Source organism: Amblyomma americanum, chromosome 4 (genome assembly GCF_052857255.1).
Source record: "Amblyomma americanum isolate KBUSLIRL-KWMA chromosome 4, ASM5285725v1, whole genome shotgun sequence".
NCBI classification, from domain to species: Eukaryota; Metazoa; Arthropoda; class Arachnida; order Ixodida; family Ixodidae; genus Amblyomma; species Amblyomma americanum.
Genome location: NC_135500.1, coordinates 190922949 through 190943905, shown reverse-complemented (window position 1 = coordinate 190943905; position 20957 = coordinate 190922949). Strand labels below are relative to the sequence as shown.

Below are 20957 nucleotides of genomic sequence, written 5' to 3'. Positions count from 1 at the left end.
ACGTTGTGATACGCAGGATTACTTCGAATTTACGAACGCAGGTGAACAATACTGATCGATAACCATGGAAAATCGCTAGACAGGATTGAAATAACTGACGCACAATTGCCCTAATACGCCAGGCACTAAATCAGTATTTCTGAAAAGTTACGTGAAGAAACGAAGACAAGGGTTAATTTATTCCTAACAAAAGTGGTTCGTAAAACTTAGACCGTTTTTTCGCCGCGGAGGTCGCGAGCTGAAAAAATTACGGTTCAGTGCTTTAAAATCCCGAGTTTTCCAGTCTATTCCGAGCTTCATTTTAAATAGGGCCGAAGACATTCAAACTAGTGCAGCAGTTGTCGATTGGGAACACGTGTTTGTGTTTTCTGATTTTACTACTGTCGAGTGAAGCACACAAGCAGAAACAAAACGCTTGTAATCTAAGCCCAACGTAGACAACGGAGAAGGGTGACCGTACGGCCATTTTCTTTTTGGCCTGTTGCCATGTATGTCAGACTTCGTAAGACTAATTTTTGTCGGTACCATATTGAAACAGCCGGAGAGAGAGATACAAAGAGGATGCACACTCTGGTGTAATTTCTGACGTTTTTAAATTTTCACTGGTAAGGCCGAACTTAAACCATCGCCGGAAAAATCCGAGCGCGAATTGTTGAAGCAAAGTTTTCGAATATGCAATATTTTTCTTTCGCCATTTTAAATAGAAAAAAAAACATCGCTATCGTTGTACATAGCTTTTTGTGCTTTTATGTGATGGAGATGAAAGGAGCAACGCAATGTGAACTTACGGCGACGATCAGGCCCGTGGGTCCGTTGAAGTTGTCTACCCAGCCCTGAAAATATTGCAAGTTGGAGTTAAACTCGATGGGAATCTTTATAAGTCAAGCTGCTTGTGATTCTTAGAGAAGTCTAAGATTAAGCAGTGAACTTGTAAGAAAAACACACAAACACTTGCAATAGGAGAAGACTTGTTTTCAATTCAGCAGCCCCCTTTATAAGATAGTGCAACATACCATGTCACTCGTTGATTTAAATAGTTACAGACAGTAAATATGGGCCCAAAATTCACTCATTTCCTGCGGCTAGTTTTCAGAGGTTGTCTAACCTGGCAAAGCATAGTGTCCCTAATGGGCAATGACAAACTATCGGCGGCGACCTGGAACTATATCAGCACCCGTGAGCCCCGAGGGGGCGTGACAATGTGCAAATTGTTTGGTTAATCAGCGTGCGCTTCATTGAAAACTCTCCACTCGTGCTTGTGCGTTGGCAGCTGGATGTGTATATAGCTGTACTGTTTGGTTTAGAACTCGAAAGTTCCGGAACACCGCCGGCAAATGGCGGTCAAGTTCACAGGTGACATCCTCACTGTTCACTTTGCTAAGTCGAACCTCGTTATAACGAAATGGTTTATAGCAAAATAATGAATATAACGAAGGTATGACGATTACCCTTTGAAGCGCTGTCAACATGGGCTGTAACGAAGCTACGGCTATAACGAAGTGAACGCCGGGCCCATTCAGCTTCGTTATAACGAGATTAGAAACTGAATAGGACGTAGAAGAGGCGTTGAACCAACTTGTGCATGGTGTCATCTTGAGAGAAAAAGCATATGCGGAAGAGGTAGAGGGGCCGGGCAGCAGCGTCTTACCGGGAAGGGCTCCTTCCAGGAGCAGACAACGATCGACGGCCGCACGATGGCGACGGGGTAGCCCCGGCTCTCTCGCTGCACGAGTGTCTCGGCCAGCCCCTTGGTGAATGTGTACGTGTTGGGCATGGAGCCGAGAAGCTTGGACTGGCAGGCCTCTAGCGTCTCCGTGTCCAGCCAACTGGAAGAACGGTGAAGAACGGTCTACCTCAGCCCCCTAAACCTTAATACCATCTGCGGCCGGACGGCCGGAACTCGCACGAGGGTAACAATAGCTTTCGATGCTAAACTTGCAGCCAGTTTGTGCGCCAGTTTTCAGATATAAGAAAATTCAGACTGAACAGTTGCGGTCATTCTTCAGTCAAGAACGCCAGGAAAGCAATTTGATACTGTGATGACAGGTTGAATAAACCAATGCGGCGTCGCGACGAGCTTCCATATTCGTCATGCTGCTGCTGGGTCATAGGTTATGTGTGTGATTTCATGTAAATAATGACGAAGCCTGATGCTTCGAATTCCCGTTGTATTTTTCGCGAGAACGAGACAGGTTCTGCAGTTGGTTTTGTTAGTCGCTATTTATTAATAAAATAGCAATGCAAGGAAAATATGTTGCTAGCCGTGGCATCTGCCATCGGAACCTGGCGACTAGCGGGAATAAAATGACAGGGAGAGGGAAATAAAAGGGGGAAGCGGTAGTGAGAAAGGATAGGGGTAGGGGGTAATATGCACTATGTACAAATACAGAATATGGAAATAAATGCGGGATGCTGCGCCGCCCATGATTGGAGTAATCGGTGCAGGGGCGTGCAAATGCTCAGGGGGGGGGGGGGGGGGGGATGGCCGGTCGCGGCCCACGCGCTGTCTTCCACGCCGGCACAAATGGGTTGCCCTGCGCCAGGCCGAACGTCACGCGCGACCATTGTCTGCGTGTGGGAGCATCGACTCTCGCACACTCTTGCATTTCGGTGGCTTCTTGAAGGGCTCTCGAAAACGCCGTGCCGTTATGATGCGTTACGCGGGGCCCCATGAAAGCTCGGCAGTTCAAACGTTTTCAAGTCCTTGATACGCGTCGCTTTTCTTGCCAAGAGCCTCTTATGTAACGCACACGACGCACAGTGTTAAGGAAAAGAAATACGGCATTCCGCTGTTCGACATATCACCTTACAAGTTGTTTCAAATGAACCGCTAGTTCATGTGTGTTACCAACCTTTCATCTTTTTTTCCAGCCTATGTAAGCCCTCTATTTGCTAGCTTTTTTATTTTTGCAGCGGCATTTCACTCATTTTCATAGCTGTTACCGAACGAACTTCAGAAGCAACCAGAAGCTTCCAGTTAGTTGGTGCTATCGAATCACAAAGCTCATTTGTACACTGCCGGTGTAAATCACTGCCGGCATGCGTGCGTGCGTACAAGGGGAGAAAAGTAGCAAAAATTCCATGGTTTTCTCGACAGACATTTGTGAGTGTCAAAGAGAAACAGACAAACTGGCTATGTTTTAAAATCGTTTGATAAAGGGGAAAGTTTGAGACGCATACTCACTCAACTACTTTGATTATGTGATCTGGATCCTGAATGGGTGGGTAAATTTCCTCCCTGATTTCTCCTCTGTCGCAATTGCAGTAACACGTTGAAACATGAACAAGAACCTGCGAAAGGAACGGAACAGAGAAGACAATTTCAAATGTGCGCGTCTTTCACGCAGATGTGAATAGGACGAACGGCAGGCTGAGACGTTTACATGCAGCTAGAGAGTTTCATGCGCTATAGAACCGCATACGATCAATACCTATGCAACGATGACGCTATCTCAGAGGAACAGGAGAAATTAGCTGAGAAAATAGCTAACATTAATCACTGTCCCAGTGCGAGAATGTGAACCCATACGCCTACTTCTTAAAGTAAAATATTACATAAATTCAAGCATAAACATTGCTACAAAATTGTGTAAATTCGTATAGAAAACTACGCTCGTGTCAATGAACGACACTCCTTTCAAAGATTCTCAAAAGTGATCACGTTCATTAAGTCAAGTTTAAACATCACTAATAGCCAAGGCAAAGCTTCTCCGAAGGAGTGTCGTATATCATGGCCATGACACCTACAAAAGTTGTTCAGCTCATGGCCGTGTCTGCAGCTATAACGTGGTTTCAGTTGTAGATACTTTCTAACTGCTACACAGGGCACTCACGCAAGATAAAAGAAGAGAAAGAAGAAAACAGTGGAGGGTGAAAGAGAAAAAAAATTCTTGCCTTCAAGTCTTCCATCTCGTTGCAAAGCTCGACTATTCTTCTCGTACCACTTAGATTCATTCTGACAGCATTTCTGAAAGCGACAATGATGAACATTTAGCAGATAATGCGGGCATAACAAACAAATCGCTTCCTTCACTGCTGTCCCCGATCTAAGAGCTGTGGCTTTAAAGCATCACCAGCACCACTCTGAAGCTTGGTATTGAATTCTTTCTTGCGTTCCCAGTGTCTTCGAGTTTTGTTTAGTATTGAAATGTCCAAAGTGCTGTATTTACTTGGGAAACCCCGAATACGCATAAAAAAAAAAGCGGAATGGCCGTTAAGCATGCATGAGGCGGAATACACAGAACAAGGAATAAAGTAGCGACCACGCCGAATGCTTTTACACGGATTTGTATGACCAATCCCCCTGGAAACTGACGGAGCCGTGCTCCATGTGTATCGTCAGATACGAGGACTATCGTGTTACTATGCGTTCGTTGTCTCGGTAGTATAGTATAGTTTTGCTTAGACGCCTGTAATAAGTAGGTGTGGCATTGGTGTTGCAGCATCTCCTTACATCTGAGTTAAACCAAAGAAAGGAATTTTGCTATCTGTTGGTGTGTTGCAGTTACAACTCTAGCTGTGCATAGCGTTTTATTTCAGCCCATAGTGAATTCGAGGCTTTGAAAAGCATGTTTTGCAGACTCACTTTTTTTTCTTTTTGCCTCCGCCGGCGTCCGAAGGCAACCCTTTTAGAACAGTTTTCGACGTGTGTCGCCGGGTACAATAATAGGGCATACTAGAATATATTACTTTAATGAGTGAGCATTATCGCGCACATCGTCGCATGCTCAAGCCTGTCCGGCGGTCTCAAAGGAAAGGGAAAAAGAAGTAAGGAAGCGAGAGCATCACGACGGAGTGTCATGTTGCGGCTGGGCTGGGTTGGGGGGAGGGGGGGGGGCGGACGGTACTACTCACTTAATAGGCTCATCGAACTTAACGGTGGCGGCGGAGTGGATGACCACGTTGACTGTGGCTACCAGCAGCTGCCGGTCCTTGGGCTTGAGGCCCAAGTCGGGCAGAGTCAGGTCGCCCTCCAAAACCACGATCTTCTGAAAGGCCTGTGGCCGCTCTTGCCTCAGCCTCTGGAACAGCTGCGAGCAACGTCCCCGAATAACTCAGTCAGCGGCTATGCATCGAAAGCACGTGTGTACACTATCGATCCTGGGGTACTGAAGAGTTGGCACACTTGTACCATTTGTACATTGTCAGTACGTTGTCCATCACCCCTTTTTCAAAACGTTGACTCTTCTAATAGTTTTTGGCTCGAAAGTTGGAAAAGAAAATTCGCTAACACAGAGTTCCATTGATACGGGGATCAATACTCCGCACCTCCACAATTGTCACGACCCAAGGAGGTCGCTCTTTTAATCCCATAGCCACGTGTAGCCCCAGCGCACCTCTCGAGCCAACCGCCGGTTCGTCGTCGTTTCAACTAAGCTCGGAGGCCGCGCGGTGCTAAGAACCTGGCAATGTAAACTACGGGAACGTTTCTTCAGGAAGCCTACCAGACGGACACTTAAGAGGGTGTTCCATCAACAAGTGGTCTTTGCAACTCTACGTAATTTGTTTCACATGTTAAGGAGCGTTCCTGGGTACGACATAAAGCAATTGCTATGTTTACACGCAGCAGTGACACTTTACATGACAGCCCCGCGTACCACGCTACATATTAATTCAATTCAGTTTCAATTTATTTCACATTTCTATTATACAAAATACGAAAACACTTTTTCGGACCCTTAGCCAACGGCTAGTTCGGGTCCAAGTCCAAGTAAAAAAAAAATGCGCGAAACAAGATCTACATCCTCTCTCTCCTAAGTTTCGAGACCCCATCCTATCCTTTCACCGGGCTGTCTCTAGTAGTAGTAGTAGTAGAAAACATTTATTCCAAAAAAGGTAGGATAGAGAGGCGAAAACACAGATTTTGGGTGGAGTCCTTATTTCAGGACCCCAATGTCCACCGCAGTTGCTCTTGCTAGGGATATCAGCTTTCGCTGCGTCGCCAAGTCAGAGCTGAGCAGGGCAGACTCCCACTGTTCCTCGGAGTGATGTTTGTCTAGTTCGGGGGGCTTGGGACCGGAGCAGCCCCAGGTTACATGGTATGTTGTTGGAATTCCGCCACACCAGGGGCAGATGCTGTCATATATGTCGGGGAAGATGATGTGGTACTTGTGTAGGTTAGGAAAGGTGTTCGTCTGTAGTTGTCGCCATTCCCTCGCCTCTGCCGCCGTTAGCTTACGGTGTGGTGGGTCTAGACAACAGCGGCTGTCGAAACCATCGTAAATCGATGTGTTATTTGCCATTTAACAAGATGCTCGGCTGGTTGCATGCCTCGCGATGTTTAGATGCCGCAGCATTGCGTCTAATCTAGCGTGGACGCACGGCAGATCCTCGTTCACGCACGCTACAACGCCGGACGAAAGCCTCCCATAGAATTGTAAAGCGGGATCTTGACGTCAGCCACGCTCGAGGAGCACGCTGTCAGCCCCAGAGGAAAACACTTCAGTTGGCTGCAAATGACAGAGCGGCAGGGGCGAGATGGCGTTCGTGCCAGCGAGTGACGAGCGAAACGTGTGTCCACACAAGGAAAGAGGCCCCGTCAATAGTATTAAAGGGGCTACTTAGAGGAACGCAAGAAATAAGGCACGAAAGGCGCGTACTGACTACTAGGTTTATCGAGGCAAACTCGCCCGTATTGGCGCTCTTCTCTCAATTGTAGTTGAGGAAAAGAAACGCCATGCACAAGGAAGTTGTTGCAGTTATTCGCTTTCGTGCTGTCGAAGAACACGATGGAGAAAGCATGCATGCATGCATGGGTGCCTTTAGCAGCCTCTGAACTTAAGCCTAGTTTTTGGAGTAGGCCAATCCGCCTCTAGAACACCTTTCCACAGCGGCTGTGAGGACAACGCGCCGTCATAGAGAGAAATCGGACCTGCCACCTCAGATAAAAGGACTAGTTTACCGCCATCGATACCCATTCCCGCAAAAGATAATGATGCTGATTTATAATACCTTATTATCTTCTAGAATGAAATACTGCCATTTAGTTTGGTAGTCCACAACTCAATGAAACTTTCAAGAAAATGTGTTGCTACAAGAAAGGTTTTTGCGAATCGTTCAGAATGAACCAACCTGCTTCCACACCTAAGAACTGTTCATTAAATACGAAGTAACGCCAGTCGCAAAGCTACGTGACTACCGGATTTGTAGGACACTCAAACAAGACTTGAATATCGAATCTGGTTTTCTGGCAGCATTAGCCAGTCTGCAATCAACAGCCCCCATATCTACATAATACGATATAGCGAATCATGGCGAGCAAAAGCATATAAAACTACATATGAACATCAAATGATAGAAAACAGACTGCCAACGTTACTTAGTTGGGTTCAAAACAATATGTGCCATTACTAGGAGTTAACTCCTGCAAACAGTGAGATTTAAAGACCGTATGCTGTCTTGTTCGGTTTGTTTTCGAACTGTGTTATGTGCATTATCTCTGAATTGTTTGTGCACAATTTGCTTTCAGTAATTTGCCAAGTGTTGCCTATGCCTTTACGTTTGGCTCTGTTGCGCCGTATGCTTATGGTTTATGAGGGAGGGGAGGGGGGAGGGTAGCGTCTCAAAGCGACTCAGGCTACGAGGGACGCCGTAGTCACTCAAGGGCTCCGGAAATTTCGACCCCCTGGGTTCTTTGACATGCATTCACATCGCACAGTACACGGACCTCTAGAATTTCGCCTCCATCGAAATTCGACCGCCGCGGCCGGGATCGAACCTGCATCTTTCGGGCCAGCAGCCTAGCGCCATAACCACTGAGCCACCGCGGCGGCTATGTTGCGCCGTATGCGTACCTATATTCTTTGTGAATGCGTTATTACTGTCATTGATGTGTTTTTTTCTGCCACTGCGCTGTTTTGCCACTGTTGCGTAATGCCGCTATGGGAGCGTGGGGCTTTGTCAATTTGTCGCTGAGACTTTTTCCTCGCGCTTCCAGTGTCATGTGATGTGATGCAAATAAAATTCAATTCAATTAACACTTCTATGTACGCCGATGTTGCCTTCACGATAACTATAGTCGGATACAACTCAAGAACGAAGCGGCAGACGTCCCTCAAAGCAGGCCCTCCAGGCAATGGCGACGTCCGATTTTCAAGACGCCGCGGTTAATTCCCTTTCATCAGCCGACCCAAATGATGTCACGCAAGCAGGTCCACGGAGATCAACCATTACGTCATGAGAATCAGTTTACGCCATTGGCTGGAAGGCCTACTTTGAGGGTCGGTAAAATGTTTAGGGGAATCCCCAAAGCCGCTTCGTTCTGGAGTTGTATCCGACTCTAGTCGCGTACACTAAGTTAGGTGGCTATAGTTAGGCTGGTTAATACATTTTACAGCGTCCTGATCTTTGTCACGCATTCCCTTCGTGTGAAACCGAGTTTGGTTTCTTCCTGGTGATGCGACTGAGTTTGGCTTGTTTATCTGAATGTCTGCCTTATCCTTGGTTTGATTCATAATTAGGACGTAGGAGACTCCGGTGAGCGAGCTGTTTTCCTCGACCTCAGCGAAAACCGAACGTGCTATCCAAGAGCAACGGGGGGAACGCATCTAGTCAACCTATAAGCACCATTTATCTTAACATCCGCTAGGTCGGAAACCGAAAAAGGAATAAATAAAATTTTCCTTCCGGCATCATTTATATCTTAGCAGTCGCTCCCTGAATTTAATGTCGCAGTAGTAGGGAGCTCAAAGTGCAAGGTGAAACGCGAACGGACGTTCAGGAAGTTTTGTGCGCGACGAGTGTTTTGCAGCGCAGTCGGCTGGCGACAATCGGAACGCGAATAAACCGCGCGTTCCGTGCAACTTTAACCCGCGTACATACGCACTTGCTCCGAACAGCACTGTAGGTCCGTTGCTGCCAACGTATAAGTCTCTGCTGAGAAACTGCAAGACCATCTTGATGTGAAATAGGAAGTGACAGCCATAGACTCGGGTGATTCACGCGTGAAGAAGAGTGCCGATGAATGACAAAACCAAAAAGTCACTAATTAACTGTGTGCACTGTTGATACAAACCGAATAAAGATACAAACCGAATAGAGATACAAACCGAATAAAGACTAGAAAATAGAGCTTGCGCCTGTTATCGTACACAATACAGATCAGAACTCAAGTCTTCCAGCGTATTGCACATTTCTAATAATTCAAAAACCCGACAACGGAAATAAGAACGCGTTGCTCCCCTGGGATTCTAGTAAGCTCGAGCCGACTATATAACTGCAAGCCACTTGAGCAATGAATAGCTGCAGAACAGTGGTGGTGGTAGTGGTTTTATTAAAAATAATAGTAAAAAGGAAGGAAAAGATTTTTGCTAGCCCCGGCATCTGCCATCGATACTGAAGCACCTGAGCTGGGGCCGCGGAAATAAAGGACACCAGGCAGAATGGAGAAATGAAATGAAAGAGGTGAGGGGACAGGAAGAGAGGATAGGGGGAGAAGTAATATGTACAAACTATTTACACGATAAGAAATGTGTCCAGGTTGTGCGCGTGATTAGTTCATTTTAGAGGAATTAAATCCCACACGCGCACAGCACTGTGATGGTTACAACTGGAGTGGGGCGTCCAGTTATTAATCGTTCAAGGTAGACCTCGCGGAGCGTTCGGTCACTGCGTGTAACTACCTGACGGAGAACAGACGGGACGTCAAGATCGTGTGTTCGAGGAATGCACAGAGGCTCACCAAAGTTCGCTCACGAGTGCGCGCACTGTCCTGCGGCCACAATAGCGTCTTGATGGAGTCTGGTAGTATGCCCTGCGCCCTATAGGCCGCGAGCATATCGCGTCGAGCATCGGCGGACGCGGCACAGTGAAGGAGCAGGTGTTCTAGTGTTTCCACTGCAGCGCATCCGTCACACACATCACTCGTAGCGATTCCGTCGCGATGCCATCGGCCATACCATGCTGAATACGCCGGTTCTCGTCCGATCGCAGAACAGTGCCGAGAGCGTTTTCGCGCATAACGACGATAACCCCAGAGCGAGACCGCACACCTGCTGTCGATCGCGGCCAATCCTCGACCCGATCACACGCATATATGATTGCGCGTTTACACAACTCCACATCGGGGGTGATGTCGGGGTGCCTGGTGAACGACGCTTGTTGGCAAGCCGGAACGCACGACATATATAGCGTGACGCCATCTCGCTCAAGGCCATCGATTCACTTTCCCGTACTCGGCAGCCTCTGGGAATGAAGAAATGCACCTGGCCGTCGCACCTCACGTATCGTGCCAACGCAACGTCACCGCCCACCCAAGTTTTTTTTTTACCTTTTTAGGTGCAAGGCTGCGACAGATAGACCGAACAAAAAAGTAGAACATAGCGATGGGGTTGTGGACAGACGAGCTTAGATTGCAGTGAACCGAAGGATTCGCACTGGTCAATAGAAACGCCGGGCTGTAGTAGCGGTGTAGGCGTGTGTCGCCTTCGCAGGGTGACGAAAAGACGCGGGGCAACACCTGCGCTTGAGGCGTCAGAGCCTGCCGCTTTGTTGATCGACCACGGCGGCGAAGAAGACAAAACGCTCTTTCCAAGGGATGCGCTTTGCTCCCATCATGTAACTTGACACGCGAAGAAGTTTGGTTTATAGGGGGTTCAACGTCACAAAGCGACTCAGACTATGAGGGACGCCGTAGTGAAGGGCTCCGGAAATTTCGACCACCTGGGTTTCTTTTTTAACTTGCACTGACATCGCAAAACACACGGGCATCTAGAATTTCGCCTCCATCAAAATTCAGATTGAAGAATAGGAGTAAAAAAAAACTACACGCGATTTCTCCGAGCAAGTGGAAAAAGTTGGAATGGTTTTTGGGGAAAGAAGTGGTGCAATGTCTGTCTCAGACCTCGGCGGACAACTGAACCGCGCCGTAAGGGAAGGGATAAAGGAGGGACTGAGAGAAGAAAGGAAGAGAGGTGCCGTAGTGGAGGGGCTCCGGAATAATTTCGACCACCTGGGGATATTTAACGTGCACTGATATCGCACAGCACACGGGTGCCTATGCGTTTCGCCTCCATCGAAGCGCGGCCGCCGCGGTCGGGTTCGAGCCCGGGGCCTCCGGATCAGCAGCCGAGCGCTCTAACCACTCATCCACCACGGCGGGTAAAAGTAAGTGGTATCCTTAACGTATAGAGCGCAACCACGCGATTAGGAAGCTTGTCTTTTTTTTTATCCCTTACAATAAATCGTGTTCAAATTCAGTACCGATGGAATGTATTGTTCATTTGCTGCCTTCAGAGTCTGTAATGCTTGCCTGGCAGTGAAAGAGCCGTCACGTGCATCGTTTAGAGTCACGAACAGTGACTCTAGAATCGAAGTAAGAGCTCCGCCTAGAAGTTAACTCGAGCAGTCGCATGCAGTGGCTGGAACTAGGGCGGACCAAGCAGTGGACACGCCGAATAGATTGCTGCCTGCGCTTAACGCCAGCAAACGCAACTACACATTTGAAGCACATGACTTCAATTCTTCTTGGAATGTTTTTTATTTCTGTACACACAGAACCTCGCACTGCATCTCGGACACTGGAAGGCACACGTCTACGCCGCGCCCATCCACGTGGAAGCAAATGCACCGAATGTGTGCATCAAATAATGCACTTAACTAGAACCGAAAACAGGGCGAGTTGGAGAACGACTGCACCGCTGGGTTTGAAGGCTTTATGACCACGAGCCTTTCCTAATAACAGTTCCGTTCATAGTGAGCGCTCCGTTTGTGTGCGTGTTTCCTGCTTAATAATAATAATAATAATAATAATAATAATAATAATAATAATAATAATAATAATAATAATAATAATAATAATAATAATAATAATAATAATAATAATAATTGGTTTTTGGGGAAAGGAAACGGCGCAGTATCTGTCTCATATATCGTTGTACACCTGAACCGCGCCGTAAGGGAAGGGATAAAGGAGGGAGTGAAAGAATAAAGAGGTGCCGTAGTGGAGGGCTCCGGAATAATTTCGACCACCTGGGGATCCTTAACGTGCGCTGAGCTTAGTCGTCGTTTCTTCGCGGTCTTCAAATATGCTCAACTAATGCGTCGATGGCAGTCGCCTATCCACGACATCCATCGAGCAAATGTGCCTCTAGTGACCAACCGCTTAACCAACCGAAATGTATCAACCTATCGCGTATAGAACGATCGCAGCAGGGCTTTATTACAAACGCGTTCCCGAAGCCTTCACTGCACTTTCGCGGCGAGACCTTCCAGAGTGTAATTGATAACGTCGTCCTTGCAATGCAGCATTGTGCGCTGCCGTGGTATCGCTGCTGTTCCCGACACTTGGCGGCCGATCGCCCCAGGCCGCGGAACTTTCCAGTAGCGGATGCGGCCTCAAGACACCGCCGCCTCCACCGGACTCGCCCTTCATGGGGGGTGACGCGGCGGAGCGCGTTCGAGGGGATTTTCTCGGTCACGCCGGCCGAGAGACAAACATACCAACAGACCGGCGCGGCTCGCCGGCGTCTGCAGCCGCCGTCAGCCGGCCGGCCCTGACACGGCCCTGAAAGGGGGCCGCAAGGTCCGCCGCGTTCGCCCACCGCCCAACCTGCCGCCGCTTCCGCAGTTCGCTCCCGCCGCAACCTTGGCCAAGGTCGGCCGACGCCAGTGAGGAGGAGGAGGAGGCGTCATGTTCCCAAACGGACTCACCGCGGCGGCGGCTGCCTCGGATGACCACTCTCTCTAGGTCCGTTCAGTTTGTTTACAATCGCGAGTTCGTGGCGGGCGCTCGTGGCGCCGTTGTCTGCCACGTGGAAAAATAAAAGGGGATGGTGGGGGGACAAAACAAGCGCACGGCCGAAGGCTCTGCTGCGGGGCGCGTTGATGCGGCGCACTCGCTGAACTGTGGAGGCGAGTTGCGGGGCACATCTTATTAGTCGAAGCTCGTTATAACGAAATCGTTTATATCGAAATAATGGATATAACGAAGGAATGAAAATTCCCTTGGAAGCTCGGTCAACACGGGCTGCAACGAAGTAATCACCGGACCTCTTCAGCATTGTTATAACGAGGTTCAACGGTAGTATAGCGAATATAGTGTGTTGGTGATAGACAGCGAGGCTTAACCCCCCTTTATGTGTAGCCTATAGTCCGGGGCCCCATGAGCAGCGGCCCCCTCATCGGCACAGTACACCAGTGATCGCTGGCCAGACGCTGTTTGTCGATGGTTCACCCCTGTCATGAAACGAAGTGAAATTGGCTGTAGTGATGAGGTGATAGGATGACCAGTCATTGCGATACCACGTGGAGAAGCATGCGCTCTCGAAGTCGCTGCGGGACAAATGCTAAAGTAATCTACAACAAGCCAGACTTCGTGAAAGCTAAGGCTAGCCGTTACAACGCGCATAAAAGAGCGATTGTGCTGGGTTGCCATTAGCGGCGAAAGCTATCATGCGGTATATCGAGTGGACAGAAATGTCGCGTGTAGGTGACGTGGCTTGGACATGAAGGTCTTTAGCGGCACATAAGGGTGCTGCACAAGAATAAAAAAGGTGCTGCATAAGAAAAAAAAAAGATGCAATTTTCACCACTCAGTAAACGTAGACCTGTGAAGCCCCATTCTGGAGCGGCTGCGAAGGACTAACCTGCATTTTGAGGATGTCCGCAATGCGGTCATCGGCGCGGAGTCCCCTCTTGCCACGCACGATCAGGTAGATCGAGCCAACGTCGGGGCAGGAACGGAGTATCTTTTCCAACAATACCTGCGACGAGAGATAGAAGAGGCACATATATCCCCACACTAAACTCTGGGACCACACAGTCAACGCCATAGCTGAAAAGCGCGCTGAGATCCCCCCCCCCCCCCCCCCCCCCCCCCCCCCCGCGCGCGCTTCTGCGCAACAAGGGTAAACCCTCGAAACAAGTTTAAGCAGGTGGTAAGCTCACACCGACGACTATTATAGCAAACCACTCGACACTACACGCCAGAAGACAAGACCGCCTAGTATAAATCATATCTTCAATCCATCATAGGCGGAATGCCCTGATATATACTCCACAACAAAGCATCCCAAGTTTGCAGCTCGGAACTACCTTTAAATTTGGGATCAAGGCTGCAGGATTGGCAGTGTCATGCTGACGACATCACCCAAAGTATTACTCGTAAAGCAACTGCGTTCAGCCTCTCCATTAAATTGTGGTACAATCTCGAATAGGTGAGCAGAGGCGTATGAGCACTTAATGAATCCGCATACACTTAGCGTCTGGGGTGTGTCATTGCAGTTAAGAGCATTTTGTCAGCAGCCTTACAGAGGGAACAAATAATGCACGCTGTTTCTCTTTTCGCTTCATTATAGTATATGAATGACAATTGTTCTTTCACAACGCAGTAATGAAGTATGGTATGGTTTATGGTAGTGAAATTTTAGGAGTGGTTGTCAGTGCACTGCAACAACACTACAGTAGCGCCTTCTGGACTGCTAGAGTGGAGTAACCAGATAAATACGTAAAAAAAATTAGTGTAGACGAAGATTAAACGATTAAAGGGCCCCAGAAAGGGGCTCTCAATAAAGTTGCGATATGACTGGGATGTTAAAGGTCGCCGCTTCATATCCTCCAGCAAGAATTTTTTAATGCATTTTGTGGAAGCTGACTTATATGGAGACAAAATGTGAACTTCCGCGTCTTCGCGCCTTTCCCTCTCCTCCGCCGGCTGCGGCGCTCGCGTAGGCCGCGGCCGTGGTGAACCAATGATAACCCCCGGCTGGTGACGTCACTTGCACGACTTGACGTCGTATGGCAGGTTTTCGCGCGAAAGGCCGGCACCGCGCGTCGCCGCGTGGTGCGAAAGCGGGAATTTTTAAATATGTATTGTGAGTTTCCCGCTCGCTTTTGAGGTCTCGTACGCGGCATGGACGCTCGGTGGCCTGTACTCTACATAGTGCGAGCATTTTAAAGCTAAGCTCAAACACCCCTTTCTGAGGCCCTTTATGAGTATGTAGTAAGAGGACGAAAAGCATTGACCACACTGCTCTAACATCTCAATAAGTGGTAATGCTAAGGGATAAAAAATTTTCTAGTACATATTCGTTGCGTATTTTCAGTTGAACTGCATTTCATTGAACTGATGACCACAAGTTATGGAAAAAAAAACAAGGTGCTAAGAGAAAGACTCGGCCAATCAAGCAATGACGGCCGGCTTTGACGCACAAAACGTGTCTCTTTTCTGGGTACCGTTGCATAAAATTTCTGCAAGCGTGACCCTTATCAAAGTATTCGAGCATTTATTTTTTTAATCAGATCGGACATTTACATTTTGGGAATGCGTTTATTTTATTTTTATTTATTTATTCTCCTTTCGCGCTGAAGCCGTGCCACTTGACGATTCTATTCGTGGCCGGGCGACTGTTTTAAGATGCACGGCCGGTTAATCCATGCACCGTGCGGCGCAACGGTTGCTGCTTTGCGTCATACCGCGAAACGAGCATCAACTTGGCGATCTGCCCAACAGTACTGTACTCACCCGATTTCCAAGTAAATAACATTTTGGATGTTGCAGCTTCTCTTACGCAAGTCAGGAAATAGTGTGGAATAGACTGATACAACCGCAAGCTTGCATAATGTTTACATTTAATTAAAAAGTTCTAGCAGCCTCTTTTACTGCTGTTCGCAGGTGGCATTACCTGGTGACCGGCTTTTGCTTTACTACTACTAGTTTTGCAACGATAGCACTAAAAGCCTCAGCGGGGAAAAAAAAAGAATGACTCTTCGATCATAAAAATCACCCACTGCCTAAAGAGAAGTGACGTCACTAGACAGGAACTGACCTCACTTCCGCTAAAGGCATCAACAGCTTCTAAAGTTGGTGCATTGCCAATCCATGAGGCAACTACGTGTATCTGATTTTTTTTTTCTGAGAGGTAATATACCTTGCCTGCTAGACAATCTTGAACAAGCCGGAAGGTATCGGTGCATAACTGAATGCAAACCTACGAGTCTGCGAGTCTGCGCAAGCACACTTAAAAAAAGCAAAGAAAATGCACAAAATGTCAAGAAAATACTTGTAGAGACAAACGTAATAAAAAGGGCTAGTATAGAAGCTGTTGTGAACTGCCACAATAGCTGGCCTTCGCCTTGCAGGCATTGTGGTTATAGTTATAGGTTACGGGGCTTTACGTCCCGAAGCGGCTCAGGCTATGAGGGACGCCGTATGGGAGGGCCCCAGATAATTTCGAGCAACTGGGGTTCCTGGAATTGCACTGACATCGCACAGCACACGGGCCTCTCAACCTAGCATTTCGCCTCCATCGAATTGCGACCGCCGCGCCCGGGATCAATCCGTTTCAGTAATCTACGATTAGAGCCAGGAATTTGTATCTGTGTAAACGCGTTGAATGTTTACAAACTTTTCCGAAGCAGCGTGCTGTGCGCCAAGCATATTCTCAATTTTTGCGGGTTGACTGTCAAGAGCGCACATAGCAGGCGAACGCATTCAAACAATTTCAGACAATATACAGTCCGAATAGCTGTTGAAGTGCGCAGAAAGAAACAGCTTCCCAGCCACCCACCTGACGCCCGGAAAAAGCACGCCTGGTGCTTGGCACCAATGGCAGCTGCCCGACTGCCCAAATCGTTTGCGGCTGATTTGGGACTTGACCAGTGGTGTACGTACAACAGCGAACAGAAAATTCTGACAGCACTCGTGACATCACTGAGACGGTTAACTGATCCACTGAACGATAGAGCGGACAACTTGGAATGCGCACATAAGAAAAGGCGATATATATATATATATATATATATATATATATATATATTCATGATAGTGACGATTCGATCCTAATGGCGCAAGGAGATATTGGCACGAGAGCGCTTTGGCTAATGTATTTTGTCCGAATAGGGTAATGATTTGAAGATGGTGCCGTATACACAGAGACAAATGCGTAGGACGAGGAATATAAAAGCAGGAGATGAGAAGATGAAACGGGGAGACTGGCTGCCCAGAAACCTAATTGATAACTCCTTACTTTCGAGTGGGGAATGAGGCCCGTGTCAGGGCTTGGTCATGGCCTCAGTCCTGAAGGCATGAATTATTGCATGTTACATGCGCATTACGATTATTGATTGTGACGAGATACACAAAGATAAAAAACTTGCCCCAGATAATCCAGATAAAGGAATGAAACAAGGCCAAACCTAATCAGGGGTTCACTGTCAGTGCCAAATAAGGAGAAGACACCTAAAACTAGGCTTGGCACCTCGGCAGAAGATACAGGAGTTTCTAATATCTAGTGATCACAGGTGTGAAAGTTTGGTTTATGGTTTGGTTTATGGGGGCTTAACGTCCCACTGCGACCCAGACTATGAGGGAAGCTGTAGTGAAGGGCTGCGAAAATTTCGACCACCTGGGGTTCTGTAACGTGCACTGAAATCGCACGAATGACGGGCAGAGCAGAACGATGGGTCTAAAAATTAACATGCAGAAAACCAAGGTAATGTTCAACAGCCTAGCAAGGGAACAACAGTTCACAATTGGCAGCGAGAGCCTAGAAATTGTGCCGGAATACGTCTACTTAGGGCAGGTAGTGACAGCTGATCCGGATCATGAGAGGGAGATAACTAGAAGGATAAGAATGGGGTGGAGCGCATATGGCAAATTCTCGCAGATCATGAGTGGCAGTTTACCAATTTCCCTCAAGAGGAAAGTGTACAACAGCATAATCTTACCGGTACTCACCTACGGGGCAGAAACGTGGAGGCTAACAAAAAGAGTTCAGCTTAAGTTAAGGACAACGCAGCGAGCCATGGAAAGAAAAATGATAGGTGTAACGTTAAGAGACCGAAAGCGGGCAGACTGGGTGAGGGAACAAACACGCGTTAATGACATCCTAGTCTAAACCAGGAGGAATAAATGGGCTTGGGCAGGGCATGTAATGCGAAGGCAAGATAACCGCTGGTCCTTAAGGGTAACGGAGTGGATTCCAAGAGAAAGTAAGCGTAGCAGGGGGCGGCAGAAGGTTAGGTGGGCGGATGAGATCAAGAAGTTTGCAGGCAAAGGGTGGATGCAGCTGGCAAAGGACAGGGTTAATTGGAGATACATGGGAGAGGCATTTGCCATGCAGTGGGTGTAGTAAGGATGATGATGACATCGCACAGTACACAGGCCTCTAGAATTTCGCCTCCATCGAAAAGATGTGAAAGTGAAAAAGACCGAGCTCCCCAAAACTGCCGATCATACGCCACAAGAAATGTATTATACCCTGATAATTGTTCGTTTCGCATTCAGGCCCGTATATAAGACATTTGCATGTAAAAGTGTGGTTATCTGGCTTAAGAGAGGGCGGTCTCGTATAGGCTGCGTTGAGACTGTTGCTGCTACCTCTTCGCCCCATTTTTTGCCATTTTTAATTAGTAAAACGTACATTCATTAACATTCGCAAGATATACAAGAGGTGGGAAAGAAAAATCGAATCGAGTTTCTTTTTTTCTTCTTTTGCGTGTGTGTGTGCGCGCGCATCTAAATTAAGGCGATATTCGCGCTATATAACATGTGCCGAGAAATATAAATGTGTGAAAAGTACAGCCGCGGGCAATATAAGAAGGAACAGTGAGTTTAACCATTTCATTTATTTATTACTCATAATTATGTGTGAAAAGCTCAACTTTTTCTTTTTTCCGAATAGTTTTCCTCTTTCCGTATAATATCCAAAAGTAGTTCTTAAATTTAGTGCAGAAATGAACAGAAAACTTGCAATTTGTGCAGAACATTTGTTCCCTCTCGTAATGCTGAAGACTATACGTGTACAGGAGTACAAATATCACAGAAAGAAAAAAAAACTGTCGGCCTCTAGGATCACTACAAAACTGATCAGGAATCAATTGTAATTTTAAAGGAGAAAATGTTGAATAGTTTTCTAAACTCGCATCTCAGTCCGACTCTTCCTTTCCCATACGACTACGTTCTTTTTTTCTTTGCATTCAGCCGGTGTCCCAGAGGCTACGGGTTACACGTCCTGAGCAGCTTAAGTTTCCTCAACTAGAGTTTGTTCTCTAACAATCGCCGATTTCTTTTTCCTGCGAGAGTAACACGGGCAATTGAGCTAGTTGGTACATCTTTGAAAACTTTCGAATGCGCTGCGACAGGGGACACAAAGAGAAAGACACGAAGGACAATCAATGTTACACCGATCATTTTCCTTAGTATTGTTGTCTAGCCTTTTTGTTAGCCTTCAAGCTAATTACAGGCGGGACGGTTAATTGTTTTCTTTTCCAGGACTGTGACTGAGGTGTTATGCGCAGATTGGAAGACAGCAAGAGCACTCGGCCTCCTTTTCCTTTGCCTCCCAATGACTTCCCTGCAAGCTGCACCTTCCGTGATTAGTTGGCCTGTATGCGTGATTATTCCTTGGCTACTTCCAATGCCTTACTGTCGTAAATTGTCGCTCATTCATTAAAATAATTGCTTTACTTTATACGCACCAGTTTTCAGACCAACCAATTACACTTTACCTCACAATGTCCACAATCATACCCTTTAATTCATCCCTTCAGCTACATACAGGCTAAGACAAAATCTTCAAAGGGTTAAAGGTTTATAAGAAATTTCTCGTTACTTCGTGCAAATAATTCTAATCTGACGTCCTGGATATACTTTTTAGCCATGCACGAAACGACAGCGACAAGAATGGGTCTATTTGTCCAACATCTCTTTAAATTGGTGTCTTCTCTCTGCTTTCAAGCAGGATTCTGCGTATTTTTAGGTCACCTTTGTTGCTTAGAACATGCATTACCAGGCTTGTTTACAAATAATTAAATGTTTTTTCATTGTCTACGGAGACCGTATTTCACAATATTTATGCCATGAATGTGAATGAGTGTGACCTCATGAAGAGTAACCCTCCTGGGAAACCAGCTTTTTGTTTCAACTGGTTAAGGTCTAGCGTTGTCTTGATTCTATGAGAGCACGAGTTAGGTGTTTTGTCTCCAATGATGCTGAAACAAAAAGCTCTCGAAATGCTTTTCAACCAACCACAATGTTTGCGCGATCGCTGTGGCCCTTCCGCTTATGACAGAGAAACAAATTTTAGCTCCGACCCAACGAGGTCCGGGCACTCTTTGTCCAGACCCCCGTGGGTCGCGTTTTCGTAATAACGGGTAACTTCGCATAACGAAAACTACAAAACTACTCAGCGCAGGTCAAACAAATTTCCCGTACATAACGAAATATGTACGAATCACAAATGTGCGATATATGATTGCGTTTTGCCAATTAGAACGGAACGGACTGAGCCTCTAATATGAGTCATTTTCGTCATTTTTTATCTTTTTCCGAGCACCCGATCGAAATAACTATCCACTTGAGTTGAAGTCGCTTTTCTGTTGCCGACAATAACATTCCATTTAAACGCTGCAGGAACAACCCTCTCTTTAGTGTAGTATTTTTCCCTAAACACTGCACGCAAGCAGGCAAGTCTAACAAAAGGATTCTTTTATTCAATAAGTTTTTTTGCTCACCCCACGTGTCAACAGAAATTGCTATTAACAACGTATACCACTAAAAGTAAATGCATTTCAGTTTCTAAAGAGATAAAAATTGTTTTTTTTTTTTCTATCATAACCAGAAGGGCTTCAGCGACCGCGCAAAATTTTGAAAATGGCCAGAGGCCGCGCAAGCGTAGGACCCCTGTCTTAACGGCACTTTCGAGCGTCCTTTCAAATATATCCATTCCCGACATTAGGGAGTTTTAGAATAGCGCAGCCCAATCGATTAGGGAAGTAGGGGAACAGCAGGGCGCCAGTGCGCATGCGCAGAACAAAACCGTTCCTTAGGTTATTGTTCTGCACTCTAAACAGAAAAAAGTAAAAAGCTGTCTTCTCGCACATCCTTTTAGAAAAGGGAACGCGCTAGAGGACAGCTTACTCCGTTTTTACTCCCATATAGGCCTATTCGTGTTTAGAGTGTGCGCATGCGCATTGGCGGCCCCGCTGTTACCCTATCCCCCCAATCGCTAGGGTCCCCC

At 47.0% G+C, this 20957-nt stretch overlaps 1 protein-coding gene across 1 annotated transcript in view; it reads right to left on the bottom strand.

Moving 5' to 3' along the window:
- Positions 1-20957, bottom strand: part of LOC144128883 (putative fatty acyl-CoA reductase CG5065) — a 41247-nt gene that overhangs the window by 13266 nt on the left and 7024 nt on the right. Inside the window, exons 2-7 of the mRNA XM_077662658.1 lie at positions 13584-13700; positions 4855-5030; positions 3895-3967; positions 3185-3291; positions 1649-1826; positions 789-833 (exon numbers count right to left, since the gene is read on the bottom strand). Of these exons, the coding sequence (XP_077518784.1) occupies positions 789-833; positions 1649-1826; positions 3185-3291; positions 3895-3967; positions 4855-5030; positions 13584-13700 (696 nt within the window). The remainder of the gene's footprint in view (positions 1-788; positions 834-1648; positions 1827-3184; positions 3292-3894; positions 3968-4854; positions 5031-13583; positions 13701-20957) is intronic.